We start from the raw sequence: 13,550 nt of genomic DNA, 5'->3' as shown, positions 1-13,550 counted from the left end.
CAGAGTTTTTGCAAAAGCCCCTCAGGTGATTCTGATGTGGCTGGCTACTCCCAGGGTGAGCAGCAGAGCAGCAGTGTGGGCGCCACACGGGAGCCCCACGCAGTGTGAACTGAGTTCTCTTCGGCCGTCCCCGCCCCGCTGAAGGTAGAATCACCCTGAAGCCCATCAATGCAGTTAGAGAAGCGCTCCTACAGCAATTGGTCTCGTCCCCGGCCACATACCAGAATCTCCAGAGACACTTAAAAAAAAAAAGGAAGCCGACCTCAGAGTTTCACCCCAGATGAATTATATCTGAGTGCCTGTGGGTGGAGCTGGGGCAGCAGGTATTTAAAACTCCCCAGGTGATTCTAATGAGAAGCCATTGTAGCAAACCACTGGTCTGTAGAATTCCCAGGGAACAAGCTGCTATTTAGGGATTCGATGATGCCTTTTCAGAAAAGCTCCAGGTACAAGAGGCTTTTCTCAAGGTTTTTATGTTCCCTCCAAAACAGACCTTGCATCTCACATATGTCCCAGTGCAGCCTTCTTACTACAGCTTACAAAACTGAAACTGGAGTCAGGACAGCTGCAGCGAAGGCTGTGAGGCCGGAAGTTCCACTTGCAGGGGTTGAGATCCTGAGGCTGCAGCTCCCTACATGCCGCACCTGAGACCCAGCGCCGGGGAAAGACATTTGGTGGGGATAGTAAGTGTCTCCATCAAACAGAGGTTGTTGGGAGGATGCAAATGAGACGTTACGTAAAAGCACTAGTTTAAGGGCTTGGTGAAGATTATGCCTAACGTCAACATAAGTTATTACTGAGGGTGGCTGGTGGGGTGCTGACAGGAAAGCTGGTGAAGTCATCAGTAAATCAAGGCAAAATGTACCCTTCCAAGCCCCGCGGCTCAACACCATAGCAACTGGCACATGAGCACCTGCAACTGGCTGGTCCCAACCGAGATGTGCCTCATTTCCAAAACTCAGTGCCCAAGAGGGGGAGTCTCACGAATTATGATGGGGACTGCATGGCGTCTCCTGGGTTCAACAAAATGCTGTAATGGATTCCACCTGTTTCTTTACTTGTTCAATGCAGCTACTGGGAAACTGTCAGTTCCCCATATGGTTCCCATTTTCTTTCTATTGCCTAGGAAGCCAGGATGTGAACTGAAACTTGTAGGCCAGGCTTCTCAAACCTTTCTACCTCCAATCGCTTGGAGATCTCACTGATGTGGAGATCCTGACAGCACAGTCTTCAGAGAGGTTTTGGGGGGTGAGATGGGCCCTGCGAAGCTGAGCAGCAAGGGAATCTGGACACTCTTTATCAACAGAAGAAAACCTGTTTCCCGAAGGAGAAATGATGGGAACCCTTGGGGGAAATGCTTAGAGTTGCCAGTGGCAAAGAAAAGAAGTGTCCGGCAAGGTTCCACTCAGCTTCAACTTAAAAAGAAATCTGTTCTTTATTGCAGCAAGTCACCCAAAAAAGTGGAGGCCGGCTCCACTCATCCTCCATCTATGAGGGTACTAGGCAGAGACATCTGCCTTCTCTCCTAGATTCCAGACCGGGAGCCACTCACAGATGCAAGGAACACCCCCGAACCTGGAACATCAAAATGGAATGCTGGCTGCTGTTCCTTACCCAGTGCCCTCCTGGGCTCTCACTGAAACCAAGTGCAAACCTTCCTTCTCGCCGTGCTTCACAAACAGTACTGGTACTGACCAGTCAGTATGTTTTCACCACCATGTACGCAGGTACTTTTCTTATTTCAGTAAAACAGCTCAGGCCAGTTGCAGGCCTACTGGAATTAAACACAGTGCCCATTCTCCTAAATCCCCACCTAAGTAATCTCAGGACCATAAAGGAGTTTCAAGGTAATATAAGGCAATGTAAATCACCACCACCCAATGCTAAGAATCTCCTTTACAACTCACCTCTGCCTCAATAGCTGCCAGGAAGGGGAAGACACGATACCCTAACACTCTACGTAGCAGCCTATGCCAGATTGAGAGGCTCTGGGAACTAAAGAGCACTTCCTTCTCACAAAAAGTTCAAGGACATGATATCAAAATATAACAGTTATCACATGCTAAAGAAAGGACATCACTGTGTACTGTCACAGTTTGTAAGCAAGGAGATAAGAGCAGAATGAGTTACAAACAAGTTAGCTTTATTCTTACTTTTAATTATTACCCTTAAACTTCCCTTACCCTCTCCCACTCTAAACATACCAGCAAGCAAAGCAAAAACTAACTTGTACTCAAAATGCTCATGTGAAGAGTTCAGAAACCAAGAAGCTGGGAAGAAAAAGGGTGGCAAAGCTATGTGTGAGACCTCTGCCACTACTGGATTTAAAGTCCTTCTTATTCCTTTGTTATTGGACGATGGAAAGAAATGCTAAACATGAACTTCATTTCATCACTACAGGTACCACAGAAATGAATAAAATGAGCATATTCAAACAATTCTAGCCTGCCCCACTTGTCCAGTTCAAGTTGATGAATGTTCACTAAATGTCCACTATATGCATGGGGCCATGATGGGTTTCACACCCTCAGAAATGTCTCCAACCTCAGCCTTCTTTATTACATGCTTAGAACATGAGAAAAATTAATATTGAAACACGCAGGAATCAGCTATCAAGACAAAGAGTCAAGGAACAATAATATTAAACTCACAGAAGTACATGGAATTGCAAAAAAAAAAAAAAAAAACTGCCTCCAGAGTTATTTCAACACATTGAGGAACAAAGTCAAATAAAACGGAAAGTGCACGCAGGCTCTTGGCCTGTTGGAGCAGGGAAGCTGGTACTGACCCGGAGAGCAATCATCTCCCTGGATCTCTTCTTCAGAGCCTGGATCAGTTTTCATCTTAACCCTAGGAGTACAAGTAGCCACTCTAATATGGATTCAGGAATGCACCGGGGCCTGAAGCTGGATTCAGGCACAGTGGCCAGGTCTTGATTAGAAAAACGAAAGGCTTCCATCCTCAGATTCTCGCAAAACAGGCAGGTAAAATTTCTTGATCAGAGATCACCTTGCTATTGTCCTGTGATCGCCGGCTACACAGTACTACCCTCTTAGGAATAAATAAAATGGAAAACTTACAGGGTGTACCAATGGCTTCAGCTCCATTTGAGAGAGGCAATAAAAGCTGCATATTTCAATAGTGACAGGAGAGGGAAATCAAGGCAGAGAGACCACACCCACAGCTACAATGGAGATGGGCCAAGAACAGGAAGGATGCCTGCCCTTTGACACCAGTTGTCCAGATAGCACTGGTTTATAGAACACATTTATGCAAGTCTAACAATGTTGCCCAGTATACAAAGGGCCCCAATGCATGTCTGATTCGCTGAAGAACTCTGGAAGCCTGGCAGGGTCGATTTGGTAAGCTCTATCTCACATCTGGAAGAGCTACCAGCAGCAAGGTAATGCAACTTGTCCAGTCACAGATGTTCAGGCGAAGAAGCGGGACTTGAATCCAGCCTCCAGAATCCAAATACTGGAAGCTTCCTACCACCTCACAAAGGCAAGATTTGGGCTGGTTTGTCACTGTTGTTCCTCTGGTGCAGAGAAAAAGCAAGCACTGGCATATGGTGCCAATTTTCTGAAGAGATGCCTCTGCATTCCTAAAAAGCGAGAGGCTCGCGGTACTCACCGTGAGAAAATACGTCACAGACATTGCTATTGAAAAACCATCCTGCAACCACAGGACGGCAACTGGACTAACTCAACTACCTCCATGTCTGCTGGTACACTCAGGCTTTCAAGGCAGAGGAAGAAGGCCTCTGTTGCTCTATTGTTCTCATTGTCAGTGCTGACAAACAAAATATGGCCTCAAGTAATTTCTATTTCCAAATGGTAATGGCAATTTAGCACTGAGGACACTGCTGCCAACATCACCTGAAATGAAAATGTTGCACCAACAGTGAAATGCCTAGAAAATCAAGCTTCCTAGACTGGCAGAAATTGATTAGAGCATGGCTAGGCCCCATTTTTTTCTTGAAAAGAAAGGAGTTCCATACCATACGGTTCAGATCAGTAAGTTAACTTTCCTTGAGTGCCTACTATGTACAACACTATTGATGATAAGCACTTAATATAAATCGTTCAGTCAGTCCTCCAGAGAACCCAGGGAGGAAGGTGGTATTAATATTTCACAGGTAAGGAAACTAAAGAATAGAGGAGTGTAACTAGCCTAAGGTCACATGAGTAACAGCGCCAAGATTCAAACCCAGGTGGACTGCCCAATCCACAGCCTACACCTTGTAAGCAAAGGGCAGGTCCCATCCCTGCCTGCCAAAAAGAAACAATGAATGCAGACACTAGAAAATAAAGAAAGCAGAACTTCAAAGAGGTCAGAAACAGGGAAGAAAAATGACTGAAGAATAATGAAAACAACTCATTATTCTGTTATAAAATTGAATAAGCTTTAGAAATAACCAGAAACTCTGACCTTTGAAATGCTTTTGGCCACTGGTTAAAATGTCTCCCACTAAGCCTTGAAGAGCCTCTGCTCTTTTTTTTTCTTTTGGAGCCCTCAGTAAGAGCAAGAGCCATGTGTTTTCAGTGGCTTCTAAAGTAACTCAATTTTGGCTATCCTCTTCTCATTTTGGAGCAAAGTATACTGCAAGGGTTTTTGAAACCTGAATCATTTTTCAGAATTTGCAAAAAAACTTTTGAATTTTTTTTGAGGCCACAGAATACACAGAATATGAGAGAACTGGGAAAACTTCTATGCTGAGCCATCATTAATGCGATCTCACCAGTGAGTGCTCTTGTACCTAACAAGGTGAGCACTTCTTTCCTCTGGAGCGATTACAAAATAAACTAGTTTCTTTACAAACCACACAACAGAAAGATTGATGGTCATTCCAGATAACAGGTTCACAGTACAACACAACACCCAGGAAGAAAAACTCTTGTGTAGGGTAGCCTGAGAGTCCAGCAGACACTGGCATGAAATCAACAATCAATGCTAAGCTCTGCAGTCTTCTGTAGCCAGAGTAAGCTGTCTAACTAGGGAAGCAGCAAGGGATTGAAACATCCCTAGCTGTTTGCAATCAGTTATTGTCTGCATGACAAGGGGAGAGATGCAAGTCAAAATGAAGCTGTGATGAACTGATCATGAAGGGGCACTCAGGGGAGCAAGGATGACTCCACAGAATCTCTCTGCTTCAGACTGATTTACTTTTGGATCTATCTGCTTTAATGGAGCAGCAGCTGACAATCTAAAACCAGCAATTCAAATACTCCAGTCACTCTCAATCATGCCAGCCTGTTTTACTGTCAGAGCAGTTTCAGAGCTCTCATTTTTTATACTGCTTACCTGTACCGGAAAATGTATCATGGTTTATTTTTCTGTCAGCATCCCCACACATTAAACTCCCGGGGACCCTGGCAGTGCTTAGGACAGTGGGGCACACTGTGAGCACTCCTGTGTCTAATGAATGAATGAAACAACTGAAAATTTAATACATCCGAATGGGAATTTCAAAGTAAGGAGATCAGCAATTTAATAACTATACAAGAATCTATACCCCAGCGAACATCACCCCTTGAAGCACCTGGGGAAGCTGCTATATAATAGTACTGGTTCAAATCTCTCAAGGGTGGATATTTGTGAAATGGCCAAAAAACTCACTCAAACCACATCTGGTGAATACATGATCACGGCCAATATATATGATGGATGAAAGCAAAACCCGTCTACAAAGTCCGAGTGCTTTGTTTGGCTGGTAAACTTGTTTTGAAGGAAACCCAAAACGGTTTGAACTACAGCAAAAGAGCTAGCTCAGGTCTTGAAACTCTTAGGTAGATACTTAACAAGCAGTAACGCCGAGCTGTGGTAAAAAGAACCCAGACTAGACAGACACCCAAACGTAGCCTTGCCAGTTAAGTTACCGCAAAACCTGGTCACAGTAGTTAGCCTCTGCCGGCCTCTGTTCCCTTAGCCACGAAACAAATGCGCTAGGTGAACTTCAAGGTCCCTGAAAATTCTAAAATGTTATGATTTCATTCTTGGCGAGAGTTGATCTGTTTAAAAACCAGCTACAGCCCTCTTAGTCTCATAAACCGCTTATTGTAATTTTTGCAGGAGATTCACTTCATATTTGCTTAGGCAAATACTAAAATTAGTTTTCACTTCCTGAGCGCAGCAGAAGACAGTTAAGGGAGGCAACGCGGCCAAGGGCGCTCGCCGGTGCCTGTGCACACTTCCGACTGCGTATCAGGGAACTAACCGTTCCTTCTCAGATCTTCTCTCAACTGTTGCAAAAGCAGATAAAGCTCTCGGGCGTGACGCGGAATCACTGAGAGCGACAAACGCGGCTTCTCCGCCCGTGCCGAGCTGCGGCCGCTTCGCAGGGCCCACGGGGGATGTGGCCCGCGCCCACCCTGCGCAGAGGGCCAGGGCGAGGATCAGCCGCGGTGCGTCGCCGCAGAGGCAGGGCAGCCGCCTAGCCCGCTCGCCTTCCCAGGACGGGAAAGCAAAGTCCAGCTGCGATGACCACCCCCTCAGCCCGCCCGTCCCAATTCCCCTCTAAACCTTCGTCCGCGCAGGGTAGAGACCTAGGGCGCAGAAAACAAGGGGGAGTCAGAGGCACCTGCCTGCTGCTCCCCGGCCTCGACCCTACCCTGCCGGGACAGCGAAGGCACCCTAGCGAACCGCCCCTTCAACCCCGCCCAACCAAGTGCGGCGAGGCCCCGAACGACCCGCCGGCCCGGGGAGTCCCAACTTCCTCCTCCCAAGCAGACCCCCAACACGGCTCCCCGCAGCGACAGGGTAAGAGCCAGGCCAGCTTTAAGCGCGCACTCACCTCGGGTTCCGGGCGCCACCGGCGTTGCCAGGCTGCTCGGCTCCCGGGCCCTGCTCCGCCCCCTCTGGGGCCCGCCCCCCAACCCCGTGGCTTCCTAGCCCCTGGGCCACCACCCTCCGCCCGCCTTCGCGCACCGGTTGGCGAGACTGAGTCATATGATGGGCGGGGGGCGGGCGGAGGGCCCTGGCAGACCTGGGGAAGCCGCTCTGGGGGGCGGGGCTCTTTGCCCGCGAGACTGCTGGGAAACCTTCTTTGACGGGTCTGGCGCGTGGAGGCCACTGGGAGTTGTAGTTCACATGTAGTGCAGGGACCGGGCAGGACCAAGATTTCAGGGGCCACTCCTGTACTGGATGTAGGAGTCAGCGCCCAGCGGAGGCCGCTGGGAAGCGTAGTCATAGGACTCTTGCCTGGGTCGCACTGGTTTTCTCCAGTAAAGGGGAAATCCAGATTGAAAACTTCTGTAGATAAAACTCCAGTGGTATCACTAAATTGAGTTATTGCTGTGTACATAGGACTGGCTGCATGAAGTTAGATAAGGGGATAAGAAATTTCACTGACTCTGGCTCACAGCCTACAATTCATAAACTCAAATAACAGCTGGGGTTTCCCTCATACTGTACCAATACCTTTCTAAGAATACTATTGAGACGTACTTCAGGAAAACATTTCAGGCTAAATATCCTACTTTTTAAGGTTGGAGTTAGTCACATAGTCTTTTTCAGTCTTTTTAAAAACGGGGATGGGCAGAAGGAACAAAATAGAGAAGATAAATTTCTCAAGAAGAGAATCAATATGTAATCAAATAAAACAAATTTAACTGGCACATATAAGAATGTGCATAATATTCCTTGTGTTGCATAAGAATTATACATGAGCATTTTGAGTAAATAGGATTACCCCTCTCCCCTGTCTTATATTTGTTACTTTTCAGGTATACAAAAACAAAGTTTCACCTGATACCAGCATATGCGTGTATGTGTGCTGGCGCCGCCGCTCACCAGGCTAATCCTTCGCCTTGCGGCGCCAGCACATGGGGTTCTAGTCCCGGTCGGGGCACCGGATTCTGTCCCAGTTGCCCCTCTTCCAGGCCAGCTCTCTGCTGTGGCCTGGGAGTGCAGTGGAGAATGGTCCTAGTCTTTGGGCCCTGCACCTCATGGGAGACCAGGAGAAGCACCTGGCTCCTGCCTTCGGATCAGCGCGGTGCACCGGCCACAGTGCACTGGCCGCGGCGGCCATTGGAGGGTGACCCAACGGCAAAGGAAGACCTTTCTCTCTGTCTCTCTCTCTCACTGTCCACTCTGCCTGTCAAAAAAAAAAAAAAAATCAGGCTGGCGTCAGCATTGTGGCACAGCAGGTTAAGCCACCACTTGAGATGCCAGTATCCCATATAAAAGTGCTGGTTGGAGTCCCAGTTGCTCCACTCACTTGTGATCCAAATCCCTGCTAATGCACCTGGGAAAGCAACAGATGACAGCCCAAGTACTTGGGTTCCTGCCACCCATGTGGGAGACCCAGATGAAGTTCCTGGCTCCTGGCTTCAGCCTGGCCCCAGCCCTGGCTGTTGGGGGCATTTGGGAAGGAAAGCAGGTAGATCTCTCTCTCTCTCTCTCTCTCTCTCTCTCTCTCTCTCCCTCACTCTGTCTTCTGACTAAATGAACAAATCTTGCAAAAATAAAAATTCATGCAAAATGAGTACTATAAAAAACTATACAGAAATTTAGAAAAAAATTTTGCACCAAAATAAAATTATCTCTTTTAAGATTTACCTATGGGGCCTGTGTTGTGGCATAATGGGTAAAGCCACCGCCTGCTGTTCTGGCATCCCATATAGGCACCGGTTTGAGTCCCAGCTGCTCCACTTCCTATCCAGCTCTCTGCTGTGGCCTGAGAAAGCAGCAGAAGGTGGTCCAAGAGCTTGAGCTCCTGCACCCTCATGCGAGGCCCGGAAGAAGTACCTGGCCCCTGGCTTCAGATCAGCGTAGCGAATGGAAGATCTCTCTCTCTCTCTCTCTCTGCCTCTCCTCTCTCTGTAACTCTGCCTTTCAAATTAAATAAATAAATCTTTAAAGATCTGCTTAAAAGATTTTTAAAGATTTATTTATTTAATTTGAAAGGCAGAGTTAGAGAGAGAGAGAGAGAGAGAGAGCTTCCACCCCCTGGTTTACTCCCCAAATGTGCAACAGCCAGAGCTGGGCCGGTCCAAAGCCAGGAGTCAGGAGCTTCTTCCAGGTCTCCCGTGTGCGTGTAAGGGCCCAAGCACTTGGACCACCTTCTGCTGCTTTCCCAGGTGCACTAGTACTCATTTGGGATGCCAGCCCTGCAGGTGGTGGCTTTACCCACTATGCAACAATGCTGGCCCCAAGGTTATCTCTTAAATTTTTTCATTTTGCTGCCAGTGTTGTGGTGTAGTAGATAAAGCCACCACCTGTGTCCTGGCTGTTCCACTTCCAATCCAGCTCCCTGGTAATGGCCTTGTGGTAACTAATAAAGTACCTAAGATGTAATGTATTGGAATGAAATGGACATTTTGAGATTTGACGATTGTTTACAGCCTTTGTCTCCTCTGTTGAGGAACAGTGTTTTTTTTCTTCCTACTATTTATTGAACTCTTTACTTAGTATAGGGTTAACCTTTCGAGTATTAAGTAAACTGAAAATAGATCTTTGTAAAAATTAAGAGTGGGAATAGGAGAGGGAGGAGGAATAGGGTGGGAGTGTGGCCAGGAGGGAGGATAAGGTGCAAAATAAAATAAAAAAAAGAAAAGCAGCAGAAGATGGCTCAACTGATTAGGCCTCTGCATCCATGTGGGAAACCCAGAAGAAGCTCCTGGCTTCAACCTGGTCCAGCCTTGGCCATTGTGGCCATCTGAGGAGTGAACCAGCAGATGGGCGATCTCTCTGTCTCTCCCTCTCTGTAGCTCTGCCTTTCAAATAAATAAATCTTTAAAACCATTTTATATTATTTATTTAAAAGGCAGAGGGAAGAGAAAGAGAGAGTGAACCATCCTCTGGTTCACTACGCTAATGCTCACAACAGCTGGTGCTGGACAGGGCCAAAGCCAGGAGCTGAGAACTCAAATCTGGGTCTTCCATGTGAATGGCAGAGTCCCAATTTCTTGAGCCATCACCTGCTGCCTACCAGGGTGGACATTAGCAGGCATCTGGAACCCAGAACAGAGCTGGAACTTAAGCCTGACATCTTAACTGCTATGAAAAATGACTGCCCCTAAATTTATCTTTTAATTCGATTTTCTATGGACCTTTTTAAGCACTCTCATATATAATTATACAATAGTCTCCCCACCTCGAGGTTTTGCTTTCCATGGTTTCAGTAACCCATGGTAAAATGTGGTCCAAAAATATTAAGTGGAAAATTCCAGAAGTCAACAGTTCATAAGTTTCAAATTGCATGCTGTTCTCTTCTGAGTAGTGTGATGACATCTCAAATAATCCCACTCTGTCCTAATTGGGTTGTGGATCATCTCTTTGTCTACTGTATCCATGCTGTATATACTATCTTCCCATTAGTCAGTAGCCATGTTGGTTACCAGATCCACTGCAGTATTGCAGTGCCTGCTTTGAACTTGTTTTATTTAATAATTTCCTCAAAGGAAATGGGTGGTGATGCTGCAATTTTATTACAGTATGTTATTATCTTCATTCTATTTGGTTACTATTGTTGTTAATCTCTATGCTTCACTTTTAAATTAAACTTTGTTATATGTATGTGTATGTGTAGAAAAAAAGAAAGTTTGGTACTATCCATGGTTCCCAGCATCCACCGGGGGTCCTGGAAGGTATCTCCTCTTTTTGTTTTGAGATTTAAAAAGACTTATTAGAGTCAAAGACCTCCAGTCAGAGTGGCATGGAAGAGGGCTTCCAAGAGAGGAAAAACCCAAAGTACCCATGGCACTGGGGTTTTTAAGTACAATTTCAAAGGAAAAAAACACTTGGACCTCTTAGATGAGTAACAAGGCTCTTCCAAATTCAGCCCAACCCACTCTTTAGCTGCCTCTCCCAGCATGCCTCTTCACTTGAAGCTTTGGTCATGGGAACTTCTTTCTATTGTCTGGATGCTCCAGATTCTCTCCTTCCTCCACAACTTTGCACTTGTTCCCTTCTCCTGTATTGGCCAAACTCCTGGAGAAGCAGCAGAACAGTACTTGCCCCTCAGTCAGGTCGACTTAGAAGCTCGCTGCAGAGCCCTCCTCATTGCGCTTATGTCATCATTTGCTTGCGTGTCTGCTCTGCCAATTCCTTCCCCAGATGGTGAACATTCACTTTTGATTTGGACTTGAGAGTGCACTCAGTACGTATGCATGTCAGAGAGGCTCCCTGGTGGGCAGATGAATACCTGTGATTCTTTGTGGAATTGGGATGGAGAGACAGAGGAGCATGTGTGTGGTGAAGGAGGGGAAGCCCCTGAGTGGGAACCTTGCATGCACTAGGCACAACTGTCTATGGATGAGGCTGAAGTCCTTTGCTCACATTGAAGATGGGGCATGGTGAGGGTACACAGCACAGACCATTCTCAACCTAAGCTGTCTCTAGGATCTGGCCTGCATCCAGTCCCAGCCCTGCCATACCTCTAGAAAGAGGCCAGTAGAGAAGACTGTCCTTTGGCCTCTGAAATGCAGAGATGCCTGCAATGTCCATGTCACAGCGTAGGTGTGGAGATTAAATGAGGGGAAAGATGTGGAAGCACTCTGAAACAATAAAGGCTGTGCAGTGCCAGGGAGCTGCCACCCTGCCCTTGCCAAGGCCACTGTATTCTTTTTTTAAAAAAATATTTATTTATTTAGGGGCTGGCGCTGTGGTGTAGTGGGTGAAGCTGCCGCCTGCAGTGCTGGCATCCCATATAGGTGCTGGTTTGAGACCTGGCTGCTCCACTTCCGATCCAGCTCTCTGCTATGTCTTGGGAAAGCAGCAGCAGAAGGCCCAAGTCCTTGAGCCCCTGTACTTTTGTGGGAGACCCGGAGGAAGCTCCTGGCTCCTGGCTTTGGATCGGCACAGCTCCGGCCATTATGACAAATTGGTGAGTGAGCCAGTGGATGGAAAACCTCTCTCTCTCTCTCTCTGCCTCTCCTTCTCTCTCTGTAACTCTGCCTTTCAAATAAATAAATAAATATTTATTCAAATACATACATACATACATCTTTTTATTTAAGTAAAGATTATTTATTTGAAAGGCAGAGTTACAGAGGCAGAGAGAGTGAGGGCGAGAGAGAGAGAAAGAGAGAGAGAGGTCAGTCTTCCATCTGCTGGTTTCACTCCCTAAATGGCTGCAATGGCTGGAGCTGACCTGTTCTGAAGCCAGGAGCCAGGAGCTTCTTCCGGGTCCCCCATGTGGGTGCAGGGGCCCAAGCACTTGGGCCATCTTCTACTGCTTTCCTAGGCCTTAGCAGAGAGCTGGATCAGAAGTGGAGTAGCCAGGACTTGAACTGGCACCCACATGGGATGCTGGCACTACAGGCAGCAGCTTTACCCCCTACACCAAAGCACCAGCCCCACCACTGTATTAACCAAATCTTACCCTCCTCTAGGCTGCATCTCATAGTTCATTGTGTGTGTGTGTGTGTGTGTGTATGTGTATTGAGTGGTTCTTCAGGCTTCCGTGCATTTTAAACACACACACACACACACACACACACTCCCCTAGATGCAGGGAACCTATGGGGAGGGGGCTGGCCTCCCAGCCTGGTGCTCCTGGGCAAAAGGGAGGAGCCTCAATGGACGTATTATGTGGCTACTTCTTTGACAGCCTGGGCCCCTGTGATGTCATCTCCCAGTCCCTACTCCTGCCTGGGCTGGATCCTAGCAGGCTCATTGTGTGAAGGGGTTTCAAAAAGTTTATGGGAAATTCCCAGTATCAACTTTTACTTCCATTCTTCCATGAACTTTTTAAAGTGCCCTAGAATTGGCCCAGGTGGGGGAAGGTGGAGAAAAGGGAGAGGTGTCGCTGTGCAGGAAAGAGAAGGATGAGGAAAGAGGTGGGAAAGCGTAAACTCCTGGGCACCAAGGCCCTGTGTTCAACCCCTAGCCCTTTCATTTGTTAGGTGTATGATTTCTGGCACATATATCTATCTAGGCCTCAATTTTTTCACCTGTGAAGTGGCTTTATTAGTATCTCCTTCATAAGCTTGTCATAAAGAATAGACACATGAGTGACCAGAGCTAACTTCTGCTCTGGAGAATTGCAATGTAGCTCTACATAGCTCCTCCTTTCCACTCCAACCCCCTCATCCTGCATTTATAAAGCAGCCTCAGTGGCACGGTGTGGCCACTTTTAAAAACAGGCTGACAGTGAAGTATAAAGTTTAATGCACACACGAGCCAGCAATGCCATTCCTAGGTATTTATGCAAGAGGTATGGAAACTTATATTTACAAGAAGACTTGTGTTCAAACATTGATAGCAACCTTTCAAAAACAGTAGTTAAAAAGATGAATGGCTCCAATTTCCATCAAGTAGTATGTGGCTAAACAGATGATGATATACTCGTAGACATACAATTGAATATTACTCAGCAATAAAAAGGAAAATCATTTGAAATACGCCACAACATGAGTGTGACTCAAAAATATCATGCTCACAAAGATAAACTATACTCAAAACACTACAGACTATATTATTTCATTTATATGACATTTGGGGAAAGGCAACACTATAGTGATCCAAAGCACTATTGTGATCAAGTGGGGCTGGAGGTCAGCCCAGAGGTATGGGAATGAACTGACTCTGAAGGTATAAGGGGGAAA

The 13,550-nt window shown here is 46.7% G+C and overlaps 1 protein-coding gene across 7 annotated transcripts in view; it reads right to left on the bottom strand.

Annotated features, from left to right (window-relative positions):
- MTM1 (myotubularin 1) overlaps positions 1-7,016 on the bottom strand; it is a 127,895-nt gene extending 120,879 nt beyond the window's left edge. For 2 of the 7 annotated variants that reach the window (XM_002721329.6, XM_008275032.5), the window contains exon 1: positions 6,794-7,016. In XM_002721329.6, coding sequence (XP_002721375.5) covers positions 6,794-6,948 — 155 coding nt within the window. In that variant the 5' untranslated portion in view covers positions 6,949-7,016. Of the gene's footprint in view, positions 1-221; positions 245-493; positions 611-1,907; positions 1,994-6,793 lie in introns of those variants that run through there. The other 5 variants (XM_070067219.2, XM_089323703.1, XM_089323700.1 and 2 more) reach the window with 4 other exon arrangements.
- Between the last annotated feature and the right edge of the window lie 6,534 nt (positions 7,017-13,550).

This window comes from Oryctolagus cuniculus, chromosome X, assembly GCF_051225735.1.
Source record: "Oryctolagus cuniculus isolate XC-2025 breed Fujian yellow rabbit chromosome X, ASM5122573v1, whole genome shotgun sequence".
Taxonomy (NCBI): domain Eukaryota; kingdom Metazoa; phylum Chordata; class Mammalia; order Lagomorpha; family Leporidae; genus Oryctolagus; species Oryctolagus cuniculus.
This window is presented reverse-complemented; position numbering and strand designations above follow the sequence as displayed.